This window comes from Tiliqua scincoides, chromosome 1 (genome assembly GCF_035046505.1).
Source record: "Tiliqua scincoides isolate rTilSci1 chromosome 1, rTilSci1.hap2, whole genome shotgun sequence".
Classification (NCBI taxonomy): Eukaryota; Metazoa; Chordata; class Lepidosauria; order Squamata; family Scincidae; genus Tiliqua; species Tiliqua scincoides.
This window is the reverse complement of record NC_089821.1, coordinates 79,032,378-79,053,447: the sequence shown is the minus strand read 5'-3', so window position 1 is coordinate 79,053,447 and position 21,070 is coordinate 79,032,378. Positions and strand designations below refer to the sequence as shown.

General features: G+C 43.2%; 2 protein-coding genes across 4 annotated transcripts in view; one reads left to right on the top strand and one right to left on the bottom strand.

Annotated features, from left to right (window-relative positions):
* The window catches only part of SLC49A4 (solute carrier family 49 member 4), an 84,906-nt gene extending 79,256 nt beyond the window's left edge, over nucleotides 1-5,650 (bottom strand). Inside the window, exon 1 of the mRNA XM_066611770.1 lies at nucleotides 5,214-5,650. Within this exon, the coding sequence (XP_066467867.1) occupies nucleotides 5,214-5,601 (388 nt within the window). The 5' untranslated portion in view covers nucleotides 5,602-5,650. The remainder of the gene's footprint in view (nucleotides 1-5,213) is intronic.
* Nucleotides 5,651-8,935: 3,285 nt separating this feature from the next.
* The window catches only part of HSPBAP1 (HSPB1 associated protein 1), a 74,316-nt gene continuing 62,181 nt past the window's right edge, over nucleotides 8,936-21,070 (top strand). The window contains exon 1 of one of the 3 annotated variants that reach the window (XM_066632393.1): nucleotides 8,936-9,071. In XM_066632393.1, coding sequence (XP_066488490.1) covers nucleotides 9,011-9,071 — 61 coding nt within the window. In that variant the 5' untranslated portion in view covers nucleotides 8,936-9,010. Of the gene's footprint in view, nucleotides 9,072-9,130; nucleotides 9,146-21,070 lie in introns of those variants that run through there. The other 2 variants (XM_066632401.1, XM_066632408.1) reach the window with 2 other exon arrangements.

The window sequence follows — 21,070 nt, the reverse complement described above, 5'->3', positions numbered from 1 at the left end:
CCAACAAGTGCAACTCAGTTCCATTAAGATCCAGAAGACTTACTACCAATTTCAATTAAAGGTAGACCACAAGCAACAGGTTCTTTGTCTACAAAAATGCATCCTCTGGATCAGCACTGAGACATTATAATCTTTTCTCATACTTGTATTAACACACACACACCAAAAATTTTTACACTGCAGCTTGTACATGATACATAAAATTATAAAATCCGAATTTCAAGTTCGTTTCAGAGGGTAAAAGATATTAATACCTCAGGTTTTAGTTATTTTCTTAATAACTTCATAAGAAACCCTCCACCTCATTTCCTTTAACATTTGCTAAATTAAGTAAATTAATGTCTTCCCCCAAAATTTGAAGGCATCATATTGATGCAATCTATTCTTTACCATCTTTGCAAGCATTTAGAATGGGTCAATTTTATTATTAAGCATTTAGTTTATAATGCTAAACCCATCCAAAGCCTTTGGCTTGGAAAGATGAGCCATTTAAATGAAATAAACTTCTTAATTAAAACCCACAAAATATGGTTGGCCATTTCTATAGAATGAATGGAAATGTCCTGCTAAGTCTGTAATGCTAAAATAATCTTTGCTGTGCATGCACTTTTAGCTAAACTGTCAGCTTACTACTTCATCTTGCATCATGAAACTCATGCTTGTCTTGAGTTAGGCAAGACAGGACACATACTTCCTTATTTTTAGTGACATATTTCCTCATTCATTCTTCATTAAACTCCCTTTAACTAAGGGAAGTGACTTTTTATCATTAACTTCTTGTTCATTTATCCAGCTGTATACTGACAGAACCCAATAAAAGTTGCATTTTAATGTCAAGCTCCAGTCACTTCCCAGTTGTCTCACCTCTGACCCCATTATTTCTCTAATCTTTGCTTTGGTGCCCCTACCCTCATAAATTCATCATGTTCCTTTATCATAGGGTAATATTGACACAAAGAAAGGTCTAGACATTCTGTCAACCCATAGTTCCTTATCTTCCTTGTATCCATGTTCTCTTATCAGCAGAGACCCAACTATTCTGAATCTACTTCCTTATGAAGAGCAGTATCACACTTCTGCTGAATGCTGTACAAGTACTACTACATTTATACCGGTATCAACTTGAATGAGTTCACTTCTGTTCCACATTGGCACAGTCCTTCCCAAATTAGCTGCTCTTTTCCTTAAGCATTAGAATACAGAGATGCATGTGTGCCAAGAAGAATGAAGAGAGAGTTACAAACTTGGGTGAACTCATTCAAAATTCTGGATTCACACAAATAATGTCGAATCCACAATAGTCTACTGTTCACACATTACATTTTTTGCACAGTGAGATGCATGAAGACTGGGAGCAGATCTTGATTGTCCCACTGCATGAACATATTGTAACTGGCCACAATTTCATAACATGTATAAAACACACAGGGCAACAGATAAACATTGGATTATATGGCAATCTATATGCAGTTTTCACACTTTTTCAACTCACAAATGAATTCATTTTTTTTTAAATCCCAGGACTACCTAAAAGTAATGACTCCTGACTGTTGTGGGGAAGCAGCAATCTCTGCCGTCAATGAGATGGTTTCCTGGGAGGTTGAGAACCCCTTGTCTATGCTGTGTTGCTGTTGGCAATGGCTACAGCATCCTGTCCCGCCAATCCTGCCCAAAGTTCAATGTGACAATCACCTCCATTCACTCACTTGCCCTCTGGATGGTGGCGAGAACTGGATTCAGCACTGCCAAATAGAAGAAGTGGGTGGGGAAAGTAGAGGCAGCTATTTCTCAGGCAGGTGACCAGTGATGACAAGCAGTTACTACTGCCTCCACACAACTCCTCACCATCTCCCTCTGGGCACTACTGAGGCCAAATCTGCTGTTCAAGTACCTATTCCCCTGGCACCGCAACAGAGAGGACTGGACATACAGTGCCCAATCCCATCCACTCTTTCTGGTCTGCATGGTGAGCAGAGACACAAGTTTATCCTAAATTATTATATGGAGTAGCTGTCTGGATTGAAGCAGCTAATCAGGAGATAGATAAGGCAGCAGCTAAATTTCTGAGAAGAATTCTTGGAGTTCCAAACTTAATTAGGTTCTCCACTATGATTTTGGAACTGGGTATTCATCTCCCCACTACTGTAGCTTGGACCTTCACTTTTAAGTTTTGGCTTAGACTCCATCTTAATATTCACCCGAATTCTATTCTCTTAGATTTATTAAAAGACCCTTTTTCATCTAATTGGTCTAAACTTATTTATGCCAAATTATCTTCCTTAGATCTTTTTCCTGAACTTTTAGCTGATATGGACCTTCAAAAAGTGCATCATCTCATTAAACTCAAACTCTGGGAGCAAGAATACGTAACATTATTGTTTAATTTAAATCCGACCTGTTCATCCCTTTTTTTCGGATTGTCCCCCTCCCTTGGCTGCCCTGCAAATTATTTTGTCCAATTTATTAATCCGACCAAAAGAAGGGCTTTCATGTTAGCAAGATTGAACATATTTCCATCTGCAATACACCAAGGGAGATTTTCTAAAATCCCTCGTTCAAATAGATCATGTCTGTTTTGTTCAGCTGAACCAGATACTTTGGATCATATCCTTCTTCAGTGTACAGCCCATCATAATCTCAGGTCCCACCTACTTGGCCCTTTCCTCTCTTCTCTTCCCGTTTCCCTTGTTGATCCTTTCCCAATCCTTCTCAGTGATTATTCCCCTTCCATCACCATTTTGGTGGTGGAATTTTTGGCGGCAGTTTCTATGGCAAAGGCCAGAAGTTAATAACTGATAAAATTGTATCTCTTTGCCTTGTCATATTTATTGTTATCGATTGACTTTCTATATGCCAATAAAGGTTTACCAAAGTAAAGTAAGTAAGTGTGGGTAGGATTGCAGCCTAGGATAGTTAAAAATTTTCCTGCTTGATGATGTCACTTCCAGAGGGTCCCAACAGATTCTCATTCTGTCCCGGTGCCAAATGTGTGAGAATCACTGGGCTAATGGGTTCTGAGCAGCCCGAGACAGATCAGGAGAGAGATCTTGGGGTCTTTGTGGACTGCTCGATGAAAGTGTCGACCCAATGTGCGGTGGCAGTGAAGAGGGCTAATTTTCATGCTTGGGATCATTAGGAAAGACATTGAGAATAAGACAGCTAATATTGTAATGCCGTTGTACAAATCGATGGTAAAGCCACACCTGGAGAATTGTGTCCAGTTCTGGTCGCCACATCTCAAAAAGGACATAGTGGAGATGGAAAAAGTGCAAAAGAGAGCAACCAAAATGATTACTGGGCTGGGGCACCTTCCCTATGAAGAAAGGCTACAGGATTTGGGCCTCTTCAGTCTAGAAAAGAGGCGCCTGAGGAGGGACATGATTGAGACATACAAAATCATGGAGGGGATGGACAGAGTGGATAGAGAGACGCTTTTTTCCCTCTCACGTAACACCAGAACCAGGGGACATCCATGAAAGCTGAGTGTTGGAAGAGTTAGGACAGACAGAAGAAAATATTTCTTTGCCCAGCGTATAATTAGTTTGTGGAACTCTTTGCCACAGGAAGTAGTGGTGGCATCTTACCTGGATGCCTTTAACAGGGGATTGGACAAATTTCTGGAGGAAAAGTTCATTACAGGTTACAAGTCATAGTAGGTATGTGTAAGCTCTTGGTTTTAGAGGCAGGCTGCCTCTGATTGCCAGATGTAGGGGAGGGCACCAGGATGCAGGTTGTGTCTGCTGTCTTGTGTGCTCTCTGGGGCATTTGGTGGGCCACTGCGAGATACAGGAAGCTGGACTAGATGGACCTTTGGCCTGACCCAGCAGGGTTCTTCTTATGTTCTAATAAAATGGTTCAGTTCAAAAATGCTGTACATGCGGGAAGCTAAGAATTCATTATTAATTCAGTTGTTTTTATTGCATTGCTGATATCAGTCTGACAAGTTTTTAGTGAATTATTTTAACATGTTGCTATTCCATTTGTGTTTTACTGATTACTGTTCAATGCAGTTGCAATCAATAGCATCTGTGGGTTTCCCATCTATAGAGAAAAGCATGTTTCAAGTGTCAAATCAAACCAACAAGTGAAACCAAGAGGAGTGTAGACAGGAGATAGCAACAGGCTTTTGTCTAGTGATTTTCAACCTTTTTCATCTGCACCTTTTTCATGGCACACTGGCAAGGCACTAAAATGGTTAAGGCACACCATTAGTTTTTTGACAACTGACAAGGCACATTGTGCTACCACTGGGGGACTCACATCCCTCAATAGCCCTACTAGCAAATGACCCTCTCTTAAATTCCTTTGGCACACCTGGGGACCATTCGCAGCACACCACAGTGTACTGCAACACAGTGGTTGAAAACAGCTGCTTTAGTCCCTCAGCTACCCACCTTGTAAGGTTGTTGTGAAGGCAAATAAACAGGACGATGATAGGAAACCCCTGTTTGTACAATGTGTTGACAATGAGCAACGCACAAAAAATATAAACATGCCAAGAAAGATTTGGGGTCAGTATATTTGTTCTTAATTATATGGGGATGAAAGACAGAAACGAGGGCTTCCTTTCCACAGTCACACAACACACACACAATATGATTTTTGTGTGCGTCGATCAGTGTGGACATGCTGCACAGACAGGAGCTTCTCTCCCCAGTAACACAACACACACACACAATATGATTTTTGTGTGTGTCGCTCAGTGTGGACACACTGCACAGACAGGAGCTTCTCTCCCCAGTAACACAACACACACACACACAATATGATTTTTGTGTGTGTCGCTCAGTGTGGACACGCTACACAGACAGGGGCTTCTCTCCCCAGTCACACAACACACACACAATATGATTTTTGTGTGTGTTGCTCAGTGTGGACACGCTGTACAGACAGGAGCTTCTCTCCCCAGTCACACAACACACACACAATGTGATTTTTGTGTGTGTCGCTCAGTGTGGACACTCTGCACAGACAGGAGCTTCTCTCCCCAGTCACACAACACACACACAATGTGATTTTTGTGTGTGTCGATCAGTGTGGACACGCTGCACAGACAGGAGCTTCTCTCCCCAGTAACACAACACACACACACACACACACAATGTGATTTTTGTGTGTGTCGCTCAGTGTGGACACACTGCACAGAGAGGGGCTCCTTTCTCCAGTCGCACAACACACCCACCCACTCACACATACAGCCCTGCGCCTCTCACCCTTCTTGTCCATGAGCCACATGAAGGCGAAGCAGGGCGCGAAGCCGATGGGCCCCCAAAAGACGAGCACGGCGATGTCCAGGTCGGAGAAGGCGAAGGCCTGGCGGGCCGAGCTCTGGATGGGGCCCCAGGTGTTCCAGAGCAGGCCCTGCGCGAAGGCCAGCAGCGAGAACAGCAGCAGCACCAGCCAGCGCCGGCCGTACACGCGCCCCGGCACCTGAGCCAGGCGCGGGGAAGGCGCCGCCGCCGGCTGTCCCCGTCCGCGGGGCGCCGTCCGCGTCGCAGCCGCCTCCGCCGCCGGCCTCTGGAGCTGGCCGCGCTGCGGGGGGCGCTGAGGCGGCGGCAGGAGCGGCTCGCGCTCCTCGGGGCTGCTCCAGCCCAGGCCCATCGCCGGGGACGCGGCGGGAGGACGGGGGTCCCGCTGCCCGGCCCTCCGCTCACCCTCACGGCCGCAGCTGTGTGCAACCACCACCCCGGCGCATGCGCGCTCCGGGCGGGCCTCGCCGCCGCCAAGGCTCCTCTCCGCCTCAGCTGACTTCCAGTCAGCGGAGAAGCCCGTCGGCGCCTGGCTGTGCTCTGTGCTCCCCTCCCTACGGTGAGCGTGTGACAGCCCAGGTCTACTCAGAAGTAAGCCCCTTTGTGGTTAGTGGAGTTTACCCCCAGGTGTGGATAGGACTGCAGCCTGTCTGCCCAATCCTGTCCACACTTTCCTGGGAGTAAGCCTCATTGACTGCAGTGGGACTTACTTCTGAGTAGGCATGCATAGGATTGGGCACTGAGTTGCCCACACAAAATGTTCTTGCTGCAATCCTGTCCACCCTTACCTGGGAGTAAGCCACCTTGAACACAATGGGACTTACTTCTGAGTAGTCATGCATAGGCTTGTGCTCCAAGGCTGCAATCCTATCCACACTTACCTGGGAGTAAGCCTCATTCACTATAATGGGACTTACTTCTGAGAAGACCTGCATAAGATTGTGCTCTAACAGCTCACTCCTAGCCATGTCTACTCAGAAGTAAGTCCCATTAGAGTCAACGGGGCTTACTCCCTGGAAAGTGCGGATAGGATTGGGCTGAAAGAGCCTAATCCTATCCAATTTTCCAGTGCTGGTGCAGTTGTGCCAGTGGGGTGTGCGCTGCATCCTGTGGTGGATGGGCAGTCACTGGGGCCTTCTTAAAGTATGGAAACATGTGTTCCCTTGCCATGGGGCTATATTGTGGCTACCCCACAGCTGGAAAGTTGGATAGGATTGGGCCCTCAGAAAGCTACCCTTCTGAAAGTTAGTGCCAATACAGACCAATATCTCTGTACTGTATATGGAATGGGGTGTAGAGAAGAGACTGACACAGCTGGGCACACCTACTCAAAAGTAAGTTCTCTTTAACTCAGTGGCTCTTACTCCCATGCAAGTGTGCATTGAACTGCAGCCCAAAAGCAAGTGACCTAGGGCACAATCCTAACCAACTTTTCAGCACTGGCATAGCTGTGCCAGTGGGGCATGTGCTGCATCCTGCAGTTGGGGGGGGGAGCAGTCACGGAGACCTCCTCAAGGTAAGGCAAAGTTTGTTCCCTTACCTTGGAGTTGCATTGCCCTTATGTCAGTGCTGAAAAGTAAGTTAGGATTGCAGCCTTAGGATCCAATCCTATCCAACTTTCCAGTGCTGATGCAGCTGTGCCCAAGGTGCTTACACTGCAGCCTGCAGTGGTTGAGCAGTCTTGGAGGCCTCTTCAAGGTAAGAGAACTTTTGTTCCTTTACCTTAGGGCTGCATTGCAGCTGCATCAGTGTTGGAAAGTTGGATAGGACTGGACCATTGCATCCATTGTTAATACTGTATTGTAGGTCAGAGATGGGGCTGAAGCTGATTTGGGTTTTCAGCCAAAAATAAATCTGAAAAGCAGCTTATTTAATAATGAAATAGCTCCCCCCCCCCCAAAAAAAAGTGTCTCTGACTTCCTTTTGCAATGGGTAATGATAAGATGAGTATCTTTCTCTTTGGAACACCACAAAAGCAGATCTAAAGTCTAACATGAATGAGAATGCAGGTGAAGTTTCAAGGCATGCGGTTTGTTCTGCAAGAATTATTCTTGTTTTTTTCAGATCTACTATCCACAACCTTCCCAGTCATCTTTGTGGGCAGTCCACATAATAGGCCATTTTGAAAAGGCTTTAGCACTATATGAAGCAGATGCAACAAAAACCTATGTATGTTTACTCAGAAGCAAGTCCCCACTGTGCCTGGGGTTTGCTACTACCCTAGCACAAATATTTAGAATAGCAGCCAGAGCAAAACACCATGTTTATCAGACCCCCAAATATCATAACAGTGGAAGAGAACTTTCCACTACTATGCCTGTCAGCAGTGGCATAGCTAATGATCGTGTAGCTCAAAATGTTGCCCTGGAAATGATGTCGCAACTGGAAGTGACAACATGCCCAGGCTTTTTAAAAGTGAAAATTGGGAGGAACCCACCTCCTCCCTCCAGCAGCTCGCCACCTACTTGCTCTGCTGCCTCCCCCCAGTCAGTGGCATAGCTGAGGCATCTATTTGCTACCTGGGAGGGCGGGTCAAAGATTTGTAGCCCCCCCCCCAGACAAAATCAAATTTAATTAAGTAAATAAATAAAAGGTGTGCCCCTGATTGGTTCAAGACACTGTGCTGGGGTGAAGAGGGATGGTTCTCCCCCTGCTAAATATAAGAGGGGCACCACTTGAAAAAGTGCCTTTTCACCCATTTAGCAGGGGTAACTGTATTATGATACATGGAAATGTGAGCTGACTCATACTGTATTAACACCTTATTGGTTTCATGTTGTATCATGATAACATGTCATTCCAACATGTCAATAACATAGTAACATGTCTTTGGCTCTCAGAACAATCAGTCTCACCCACTGGTGAATCACAACCTGATTTTCAATGTGTTGCCAAAGGATGATGGAATAAATTGCCTTAAGCCCTGAGGTGTTCAAAAATCAGATACTGTAGCTGCTAATTACCCTGCAAAGAGCTCGGCTCCTGTTGTTCTGAAGCATGTGTAAATACTGTATAGGGAGATAAATGTTTGAGGGCCTTTTTCTGGTTATTATTACTTATAAATAAAATAAATTATTTATTTCTAGATCTCCTTTTTTAAAAGTCTGGTAACCCTAGGTGAGTCCCAATATTATTTTTATTTTATCATTTTTATTTTATTATTTTTATTATTTTATCAAAGCGCACTAAAGCTTGACAAAGGGAGAACGATTCATGGAGATAAAATAGCAATAAAACAAAAACCCAACACTTTTTAATCAACAGGAAATCTTGTATAAGGCAGCAAGCCTAACCACACTTTCCTAAGAGTAAGCTCCACTGAACACATTAGGACAAACTTCTGAGTAGACATGCACAGGATTGTGCCCCAAAGGAACATCAGGCTTTTTTCTGGGCTTAAGCTGCGACCTGGCTGGAACTGCAGCTCTCCTCCCAAATCTGAGCATTAACATTTAAATACAGCCCAGAAGGACACTGGGGAAAGCGCATCCTCGCCTAACCTCGACTGAACTGCTTGGGGCTGACTTGCTTGCAAGCCACCATGCATCGGATTGCCTGTAGGGACAGCTTGCACGTCTAAACGCGTAGCCTTAGCGCGCGTGCACACACACACACACACACACACACACACACACACCCGCGACACGTGATTGTCTCACATGATCAAGGTTAGGGGGCGGGTTGGTTCTCATGTCTGCAATAGATTAAACCGTGAGAGGAGGGAGGAGCAGTTTCTCTTTCGGGTTACCAAGTGGTGAGCGATGGCAGAAGAAGCTCCTCTAGCAGCAAGAGCTGCTCTGGCACCAGACCCTTCAGTACCTGGTACGTAGGTCTTTCGACAACCACACACAGTATATATTGCATACATAGCCTGGCACCAGACCCTTCAGTACCTGGTACCTAGGTCTTTCAACACACACACACACACACACACACACACACACACACACACACACACACACACAGTATATATTGCATATATACCCTGGCACCAGACCCTTCAGTACTTGGTACTTGGGTCTTTCGGTGTCACAACTACACTCACAGTATATACTGTATACATAGTATATAATCCAGCAAAGCTGCTCATGCATTGGTTTGGAGATCCAGCTTGCAATAAGATTGCTCATGTTTTGTTGCACCATCTTCCACCTTGTGAATGCAGTGCAAGTTAGACCGACAACCCTAATAGTACCATTGCATGGGAAAAAAGTTCACCTGATGTTTAGTAGAATTTATTTTACAAGTAACCACGTGCTGGTAATGAAATAAGAGCCCAATAATCCTATGCATGTCTACTCAGAAGTAAGTCCCCTCTTAGTCAATGGGGCTTACTCCTGGGTAAGCATTGATAGGACTGTGGCCTAAGGGTTCTCTGAAAATTGCAACTGAAAAGATGATGATGGAATGAGGCTGCAATCCTATCCACGCGTACCTGGGAATAAACCCCATTGACTACAATGGAACTTACTTCTGAGTAGACAGGCATTGGATTGGGCAGTAATGTAGGCAAGTGCTGTAACTTTTTGCAGGCATTTGCAAAGGGCTCCTCCTAGCCATTGTGCAGCCTCTCTAAGGACACCCAGTGTATAGGAATCCTGAAGTCTCCACGTTGCTGCTGCTAATACCTGAATATCAGGGTGCGGCATAAGATAGATATTGGGGCTTTTCAATCTGTGGTACTAGTGGAAGGTATGGCAGGTGGTACTTTAGTCCACTGTTATGGTGATCATATGATAGTGCCCTTCCTGGCCTAAGCCCCCACCCTAATGGAGATGGCTGAGGTGGTGCTCCAGTGGGCAAGATGTAGATGTGTATCTGTCTGGTCCTCTTTTCAAAGAAGGAAGGTGCATGACAAATCCTAGTTGTTCAGCAAGATGCTAACTTCTGTGCACAGCTACTGTCTCTGGTGGTACCTGCAAAGGGCAAGTACAATACTTGCACAAAAAAGTTTACAATTGATGTGAGCTGAATAGAGCTGTGTTTCTTAAACTGTGGGTCAGGACCCACTAGATGGGTTGAAAGCCAATTTCAGGTGGGTCCCATTCATTTCAATATTTTATTTTTAATATATTAGACTACCTGCTACATGCTACCACTATATGTGACTGCATTTGGGGAAATGTTATAGATCTGTACCTTCAATGTTCATTGTTTTCTGTGCCTCACCACAGGTGTCATATTACTGTTTAGTTTGCATTACATCCCAATTTTGAAAACTGATGTAGAGGTTGAATTGGTTTTCCATGTGAAACAAATGATACCCTGAAGTTACTTTAAAAAAAAAAAACTGAGATGGACCAGAACAGTATTTCTCAAACAGGACCCACTAGGTGGGTTGCAAGCCCATTTCAGGTGGGTCCCTGTTCATTTCAGGGTATATATTAAACTTGATGCTACCATGTTATGTGACTGCATTTGGGGAAATGTTACAGATTTGTACTTTCAACAGGCTACTTTGTATATGCTTTTAACAATAATAGTCAATGGGGCTTACTCCTGGGTTAGTGTGAATAGGATTGCAGCTTTTGGGTAGTTGGGGAATTTTTTTAAACAGATCAGCAACTGCTTGGGAAGGTTAGGAGGGTTTTTTTTATTTTAAATAGATGTATTTATTGTAAATTTTAACTTACTGAGGACCCAATCCTATCCAATTTTGCAGGACTGGTGCAGCTGTGCCAATTGGGCATGCACTGCATCCTGTGGTGGGGAGGCAGTCATAGAGGCTTTCTCAAGGTTTAGGAACATTTGTTCCCTTATCTCGGGGCTGCATTTCAGTTGCATGGTGCTGGAGAGTTGGCTCAGATTGGGCCCTTAATTGATTGTCTTAAGGGGGGTATTAAAAATTTTCCTGCTTGGTGATGTCGCTTCCAGCCATGACATTACTTCCAGGTTAATAACCTCACTTCCTGAGGGTCCCGACATATTGTTGTGCTAAAACGTTTGAGAATCACTGGACCAGATAGAAGATAGTGACTGGTCCAAAATGACCCTGTGAACTTCATGGCTGAATAAAGCTTCTCTTCCGGGTTCTAATCTGACACTTTAGCAACCATGCTGCACTGAATCATCATCCTTCCTTTTGAATACATGCAGCATGATCCTATGCATTTTGATTTGAAAGTTTGTCCATCTGAAGTAAATGAAACTTACTTCTGACAGCCCAGACCTGTGAAGAGTTAGGTGCACCTAATTCATTGTAGAAGAGGAGTGCAAATATATAGATCAGGGGCCTCTAAACCCCAGCCCATGGGCAGGATCCTGTGCCTCTGAACTATCTGGCTGGGTATGGCAGGCATGAAGACTTTCAGCTGTGCAGCCCTTTGTTTTTACAGCCCAGCGTCTCAGAAACTCACACTGGGCAGTAACTTATTCCAAGAAAGTGGGGTGCAGAGCTTTTTGGGGCAATGGGCTATGTTTCTGAAACAGGCTGTAAGAACATATGGCTGTGGCATGGAAGGGAAAACCTTTGCCATCACTGCACTGTACCTGGACTGGTAATTCAGAAATGCAGCAGGCCATGGTTTGGAGACCACTGATATAGAAGATCACAACACTAATTGCTTACGTCAAATCAAATCACTTACGTCACTAAAGATATCTGTGTCTTTAGTAACCTTAGAATCCTAGTCAATGTAGTTCATTTTTTTTCTTGCTTATCCCAATGAGGTGCGTTTGTATTTGCGCACTTGGAAAGCTCTCTTGTAATTTTCTATGGCCACAGTGGCCTCTTGGAAACCCAAAAGTAGGACATGAAGACAACCTCCCACCCCTGCTGTTTATATTCATAGTCATACCTATCCAATCTCTTTCCATTAAAGCAGGGGTGCCCAAACCACGGCCCTCGAGGACTCCCAATCCGGCCCTCAGGGAGACCCAAGTCCCCAATAAGTCTGGCCCTCCAGAGACTTGCTGGAGCCCATGCTGGCCTGATGCAACTGCTCTCAGCGTGACAGCCAACTGTTTGACCTCTTGCGTGAGCTGTGGGACGAGGGCTCCCTCCACTGCTTGCTGTTACACATCTGTGATGCAGCAGTGGCAGCAAAGGAAAGGCTGGCCTTGCTTTGTGCAAGGCCTTTTATAGGCCTTGAGCTTTTGCAAGACCTTCATTCATTCATATAAGTTCCATCTCTAATATATTCATTGATGTAAATTTATTCAAATTTGAAATGTAAATTAATTTTTTCCCCTAGCCCCTGACACAGTGTCAGAGAGATGATGTGGCCCTCCTGCCAGAAAGTTTGGCCCCCCTGCATTAAAGTAGTGAAAATACAAATAAGGGTAAATGCCTCCTGTGCTTCATTCATGTATAGTAATTCTATTAATAAGAAAGTAGGAAAACAAAGAACATGAATTAAGTCAATACATGTTCAGTCATTTAGAGTAAACCAAGTGACTTTATTTTTAATAGTAACTGGCATTAAATCCCTTTAGCCCAGACAATTTAATATTTTAGGATAGGTATTAAGTTATTCACATTGATTTACCATAATTAAAAATAATAATTGAAATAACCAATTTTAATTTTAATTGCTGTATCTTAAATTACTTTGTTTCTTAGCACCATGGTCTGCATACAGATATTTCATAGGGATGTGACCTTTCCTCTCCAATTAATTTACCATGGTGAATTTGCAGGATATATAGCCATCTAAATTAGCTAATGTGGAGGAATGGTGCATTGTTGATAAACTGGTGGAAGCCAAATTAGCTTTATCTTGCTTCTAGCCAATAGTACCATTTCACTCATGGGAGTAATACATCTCTAAATATGCTAATTTCATTCTTGCTTTAGTTAGGTGGCATTTTCAGCAATCCTCATCATTGACACTATACAGCAATATTAATGGAAGGAGGTCTCTGCTTGCTTTAGACCGCCTTACATTGTGAGCTCTGAGACATGCATCACTAGAGGACAATATGTATGCACATAGGTGCATGGCAAAGGAGTGTTTTGACAAGGTCTTGAAAGGTTTTGCTTAGGCAAACCTCATTATGAACAATGATGACAAAAAGGTTGATTCAACATGACTTGCATGCATTCCTGAAGTGACTATTGGTGTGACTACTTGATATAATTTGCCATTGGGAGGGAGTTTATAGTGGAGCAAACCCAATTGATATTGCCACCCACACATTTATAGCCAAATCCTGTGCATGTTTGCTTGAAAGTAAGTATCACTGAATCAGGTATTGCCTCTTAAAAGATTGGGGCCTGCCTTCTTAACCTCCTGTCCAACCTCACTGGGCAAAGAACTTGCATCTAAGTAGTCGGAGCACTTTGGAAAACTTGCGGGGAGTCAGCAAACTGAGCAGAAGGAAAGTAGCTATTAGCATTGTTCTGCAAATGTGTGCACAAGAGTTGACACAGTATTATAATAGTTAATATCTATAGCAGCTTTCATGATTTTGGTTGTGCAAGTGGAAAAGCATCTTTGGGTTTTGTTTTCCTTCTCTTGCAGAACAGTCTAGTACAGTGATGGCAAACCTATGACACATGTCAAAGCTGACATGCCACAGTATTTTGGGTGACACACCAGCATTCACCATCACCTGACAAGAACTGAGTCTGCTTTACTCTATTTCATTTTTGTAATTGACTTTTTTTCCTATAATACATAGCATTACACATGATTGGACTGTATTTTTAAAAAATTAATGAATATATAAAGAATTGTTTAGGGTGGTGACACTCCAGCAGAGTTAAAGTAGCCATTTTCTGAAGTTTTGACATACCGAGCCCTAAAGGTTTGTCATCATAGTGTGAGATATAAAGCTACCTTTCCCTATGCAGAAGACAATATTAAAAAGTACCTTTGGAATCAGCCCATACATAGTAATACAAAATCAAAGGCTATCCTTAGTTTTAATGTAAAGAATTGTAAATGTCTGTAGGTATGTTTGGCTTCGCAGCCACCTTGATGTACAAAGAAAAAAGGACTTAAAGTTCCATTTCAATTCCACATAGAATTAGGTGTACTCTGCATAGAATTAGGCTGCATACGTGCTTTCTGCTGTGTAATAATCACTTGTACAATGTAAAATATTGATTGTTGTGCAAGTCAGGATATAAAAGATCAGATTAGGGCTCATGATTTCACTCTACCTTGCAGAGCAGCATTTAGTGATGACCAGCTCATGGGAGAAAAGAAGTGGAAGTGAGTTAGTCATATACAGGTGGAGCCTTGTTATTCTTGAGGGTTCCATTCATGGAACCCACATGAATATCAAATTTCATGTGAACACAACCTCTGTGAACAGAGCCTTGCTCTGGTTGTGTCCGGAGCTGTTCTGAGGCCTGTGGAGGCCACGTGCAGCCCACAAAATGGTCTCCGGAGATCCTAGAAGGGCGCTTCCAGTTTTCAAGTAAAAACCAAAAGTGCCCTTCTAGGACCTCCGGAGGTCTTTCTGAGACCCATTGAGGCTGCGTGTAGCTTCCGTGGGCCTCAGAAAGGTCCCTAAAAGCCTCTGGGGTAACTTCTCCAGAGGCAACTGGAGCACAGCTCCAGTCACCTCTGGAAGGCTCAGTTGGGGCCAAGTCTGGCTCCCCGCAGGTCCTGGGGACCCACGTTGAGCCAGATTTGTGGTTAGATATTCCGCGAATAAAGAGGCTCCACCTGTATTTACATGTTTGAGCAAACTGATTTGCGCATGGTTAGTGTTAAGAATGACTCTCACTTAAAGCTGGTTCAGAAATAACATCAGCTCCAGGTTTGGCACTGTGTAAACTAGTCCTGCTCTCATGCATTCCGCTTTCATTCTCATGCTCTGATTTCCCTTCTCACTGATCTAGCAGCAAACTGTAGTTTAGGTTGTGTTTAGCAGTCCTGATTTGTGGGTATCTGATTTCAATGTAAGCAACAGCCAACTATGGTTTCCCTATCCCTTTGTTTTCAATCAAGGTTTGCTTTGGAAGGAAGGATTGAACTGGATATGCCCATTGTGTTAATTATAAACAAACAAAATATTAAATAGACTACAACTCTCTAAGTTCATGTGTGTTCATATCCATAGTCGCTCACTCTGTCTGATATGGCTTCAGTGGTGGGAAAAAAATGCACAGACTATAGCCCTGTTCAGTCATTACTACAATGGCTTTTCTTAAGGAGATATCTCCCCCCCCCCTTCATGATTAGGCATATCCAGCATTCCCTTTGTATATAGCATTTGTCACCTAGACAAACATGCTAAGCGTGGTGGGCAGGGGATGGAGTTTTATTGCACATTACTTGAAGGCCAAGCTTTGGGGTGCATGTCCATGGACATTATACCTGGGTACTGTGTCCATGCATTCTGAACTGGGTATCTGAAGGAGGGTTCTTGTTTAGATGCAAAAAATCAGATCTTTGCAGAACCCTATAGCATTAGTGTTTTTCTGTCTCTGCTGGAAACACTCTAATACATTGTAAAGTTGCTGTTGTCTTGTTCATAATCTGCATTTCATGTGATTTTATAAGTAACTAAGTTTAATTTTTACTTTTTTTCACAAAGTAATGCTTGTTTTTCAAACACTTATATTCTGTTATCCCCTCCCCCTGCCTGAGGTGTTATGCTGATAAATTGTTGCTTGTTAGAAAAACAGCTGGATATGGCTTGTTGCTTAAAAAAAAAGTACTGTTTAAGTAAGGCTGGTTGTTCTTTAGGAAAATAATTCTAAAATCTATCAATTAAATCCCAGATTTAACCAGCAGGGTGTGTTGGCAGAAGACAACTGCTGACATCTAATGAATTCTTCTAATTTGCTAAATTACTGTAAATAATTGACAGTACATTTAACTTAACAACTTAGAGTCCACTTCTTAGCAGAAGCCCTGCTGCGCTAATTCCCCGCCCCCCACTTTTACACAGTTTTTGGCAATTAATTGAGAAGTTTGAACAACTCCATGTGCCTTAGTGAGTGTTTTTCTTTTCTGTTTTGAATGAATTGGACTCTAGTTCAGAAAATTCATCTCACATGAGATGAACTAGAGAGATGGGAATCTCATATGAGATTAATTTTCTTGAGAAAGTGTGGGACACTGATGGGAGTAGAGTCTTACATGCCAATACTTCCCAGTAAAAAAAGGTGCCCCTCCTTAATCTACAGATCTAAGCCTGGGAGGGGCTAAGGCTTGCAGACAGGTAAATTTTTGCAGTAGAAATAACCAGATCAGTCAAGGCTAGACAGGAAAGAAGGCTAGATGTGTCAGGAGCAGACAGCATTTTAACATGTTGCTCAAGCACCTGATCTGACTTGGAACTATGTTTTTAATTGCTATGAAGTTTATACAGTATAGCATTCAAAAACTAGACTTGCAGCACAATTCTGTGCATGTCTACTCAAAAGTGCAAATGGAACCTAGAAAGGTGTTTTGGTAAATTCCCAGTCCAAGCTTTGTCTAGAGAACCTGTGCCTACTTTTAGCTATTTAGTTTCCTTTGTTCCCCAACAATAGCCCTTGTTCTGCAGTGCTGGACCCCACCATCAGGGTAGCTCACCTGTCCAACCTGCAGAGTTCCTCCTTCCTCCCCTCTCCTGCCAGCAGCTTCTCCAGCCATCACAGCAACATCTTGATCCTCAGCAGGTCTCTGTTCCAGCAATCCTCAGAAGTCCATTTGCCTATCTGTCTATCAGTCAGTTAGTTAGTCCATAGGCTGATCCATTAGTTCCTCAGTTTAGTTCTTTTTGTTTCCTTCTACCACCCCCCTCCTTTTCCTTCCTGCAGGTGCTGCTTTTAACCCTGAGGGCCTTTTTGCCTCTAAGTGGTGGTAACTGTGCAGCACAAAACTGCAATCTAAAGCCCTGGTGTTAACCCCATGCTTGCCTGCCTGAGCAAGGGGCCACTGTAGTCACACACCCTATCTCCTTGAGGGATATTGCTCATTGCTATTACAGTAGTATCCCACTGAGTTCAGTGAAACTTGCTTCCAGTTTAACTGGTAAATGTAGATAGGATTGTCACCATATGTGTTTATTTCAGAAATGTTTATACTGCCTTTCAGTCTCCAAGGAGGCACACATCAATTAGTGTACAGTGCAATGACAAAAAACACAGACTCCTCTCTTTTCTCTTCCTCCTCCTCATATGGCAATTAGTTCCTCATGGCTACTGTGGCAGGAGGGAGGGACAGTCTTACAAGATATACAGACTATTCACAATGTCTGTATCACACTCAAGCTACTTATTATTTTATTTGGGTCAGAAAGAACCACTGGAAGAGAAAGGGGGGGAAAGGCAAGAAAATGACCTATTAACAGGTGCTGTTTCAAATGTCTGACATCTTACTTCATAATTTTATTCCTATTCCAAAGAAATGATCTTTGTTTCAACAGTTGAGAATGCATATTTTCCCCAGATTTTTTTAGGCTGCAATCCTAACCACACTTTCCTGAAAGTAAGCCCCATTGAACAAAATAAGACTTACTTCTGAATAGACCTGGTTAGGATTGTGCCCTTAATATGTTAATTTGATGAAGTCTTCCTTAGCTTTTTGTAACTAATCTTTTGTTAGAGATTTTTTTTTCCACTGTTGAGCTACCAGAACATGTGCTGAAATTACAAAAATATTCACCAAAGGTGAAGTTTTCTTTTCACACAGTAGCTGAAAAATCCTTGCAGTGTTGTTTGAGACTACAAGGCAGTTCATATTGAATAAGGTGCTTCATTATCAGGCTTATAGTTTGCCAAAACATCTCTACAGGAGCAGCTTTGGTGTTGGCCAGGTAGGAACTGGCCAAGCCCCCATCACAGGGCTGATCTGGCTGACTCCTGGAGCTCCGGTTTCCAGTGGCAGAAGTGGCAGCCAGGATTGGTCAGGCATAGTCCCAAAACCCACAGTAAGCTGATGCCTTGGCTACATCTTTGTATCGTAATAGCAGTGTTGATGTTAGAGGTCAGCAATACATTTGTAAGTGTAGAACACATTTTCCTTTAAATGTGTGTGTTAAACTGCCTTAAAAAAAAGTTCTCTTTAGTGCATTTATCGCATTTTATTTCATTTACAGTCTTATTGAATGTTCCCTACACCCAAAGTGGCCCTTGGCAATTTTTCAGTGAATGCTACTGGTCTAAAAGATTATTAGCTAGGAATATCAATAGCATATTCTCCATAGAGATGTTAACAGATATTTTTATATGTGGTTAAACTGTATGTTGTCCTTCAGGTCCTTTCAGAAATCTATTGTTTGTCTTCTAGCATGGAGGCATTTTTATCTCATTTGCTGAAAGCCGAGGCAGAGGTTATTAACATTAAACACATCCTATACAAATATCCCTCATTGCATTGTGAATGCTGTGATCATCTTATGCCTGTTTAGAACACTGTGTGTGAGACAGAATGGAAGGAAGTACTTTTTCAGCATTTTAAATATGCAATAGGAGACACATTAAAAATACTAAATGGACCACAGTTCCCAGATGTGTGGAAGTCACACTCCATCTACTTGATTTTTCCACTATAACTATTTTCCCTTTGCAATTGCTTCATTCACCAGACTTGGTGAAAAGGAAATTGAAAAAGATAATTTTGAGACGACTGTATTGTTTCTTCGCAATGACAGAAACGTTTCAGTAACTATCTAGGTGACTATGTTTTTGAAAGTGTCATTTTAGAAGATGCCAAGGGCTGCAATTTCACAAAAGCAAAGTTGAGATGAAATCATTAACATTTTCAAAAGAAAGGGCATGCAGATATAGGTGCACAGTTGATGAATGGGTGACACTGCCAGATCCACATAACTGATCAGGGACTGAGGGCTGGGTAAAGAGTCTTCAGTCTAATTTATATTATATTAATCTGGGCGTTTGTATATCATGTTTCCACCTCTTAACAAAGCAATCCTAGGCATGCCTACTCAGAAGTAAACTTCACTGAGTTCAATAGGATTTACTTCCATGTAACTGTATACTGCAGAGTACTGAGTAACTATATTGCAGCCCAAGAGTCTTTCAAGGTTTAAAAACCTTGAAATTTGGTTAAAAACATAGTTGGCATAGTTCAGCTTTAAAAGCACAGGAAGTGGGGAAGGTGATGATGGATTCTGCCTCATTGGCGTGTCCATCATCATACCTTTATTGGCATAAATAGGCATACAACACACACACACACACACACACACACATATATTTAAGATCAGTAAACCAAAAAAGACATCCTAACCTTCCTTTAAATTTGCATTTAACTGCCTCTTCCTCCTCTTCCTCTTCATTCCTTCCTGCCTCTTCATTCAATAGAGATGCCACTTTCACAGGAAGATCTTCATTATCCTCTGAAAGGATAAACTGCATTTTTTCAAGTCAGCCCAACACACTCACCTGTCAAGAAGACTCTCGAGAAAGGCTGAACAGAGGTCTTTGTAAAGGCAACAATATAGGATCATATGTTGAAAAGATTCTACCATACCCAAGGAGCAAACACAAGTTCTCATCTTCAGAGGAATTCCTCTGAATCTACCATATAGCACCTCAGAGGGCATAGCGTTACTTCTTGCAAGGGAGAATGCTCTAAGCCAGGGGTGCTCACACTTTTTTGGCTCGAGAGCTACTTTGAAACCCAGCAAGGCCCGGAGATCTACCAGAGTTTTTTTTTACAATGTTCATGCCATCATAACATATAACATTTATGTGTACAATGTATGTTGGTGTACCTTGCATAACCGAATGAGCCAATATTGCACAACACAACTAACTATAAACATTTTTTGTAATTACTTGAGTTTACTTTGATGACTTGCACTGAAGTGAATCAGCCAAGGATGCATAGTCCGGACAGTAGCTGCTTGACAGCCAGCCTCAAGCACACTTCCAAATGTTCATCAGTCATGGTGGAAGGGTACTTGAACTTAATGATCTTCATGTAGGAAAAGGCTGACTCACATAAATAAGTGGAGCCCTTCCTGCCTCAGGTGCTCTTATATCCCTGAGGGCCCTATTGCCTTCAAGTGGCTGCAGCTGTGCAGCACACTCTGCTGGATGCCCAGGCCTTATCCTTAAAGGGGCTACTGCTGACACCACATCTACCTCCTCGCCAGGTCTTCCTCGATTCCAATACAAGTGGGGGGGGGGAGCAGATCTCTATACAGACCAGTGCAAAAACAGGGAAAAGGTGTGGGGGAGGGAAGATCTCTATATAGACATCACAGCAAGACCAGTGCAAAATCCCTTGCACACAGAACCAACAGATGGAAGTTGGGGGGGGGCAGATCTCCATACATACCAGTGCAAAAACAGGGGAAAGGTAAGTCAGCCCCATTAGAGTCAACGGGGCTCACTCCCAGGGATGCGTGGATGGGAGAGAAGCCTGCCAGCGGCTCCTCTCCCAGGGAGGAGCCTGCCAGGTGCTCATTCCCTAGGCTCACTCCCTAGGCTCCCTGGGCTCACAAGCCTGCCAGGGGCTCACTCCCAGGGATTCGTGGACGGGAGAGAAGCCTGCGATCTCATTTTGCCTTGCGATCGACCGGTAGATCAAGATCGACATATTGAGCACCTCTGCTCTAAGCTCATTAGGGAATTTTAAAAATATTTAGCCATGTGTCCACAACTAACCAGGAGATGCAGATGTAAGGGTGACCAAATCTTACTGGCAGCACTCAGCAAATCTTACTGCTCAATATCTAGTAATCAGCATTTAATCAGATAGTAAGCTTCCTCCAATTTGAGAGAGCCAGAAATATCTAAAACAAGGCCCATAGTTTTAATTTTCCTTTCAGAAAGGATCATCTCTCTGGAAGGCTCCAGTTCTTGTAAAGTCAGACAAGCAATCTATTCTGACCAGAATTATAGTGCATTTTAAGCCACTGAGTCCAACTGAAATAGACCTGCTTCAAGGCAGAGCGACGCATAA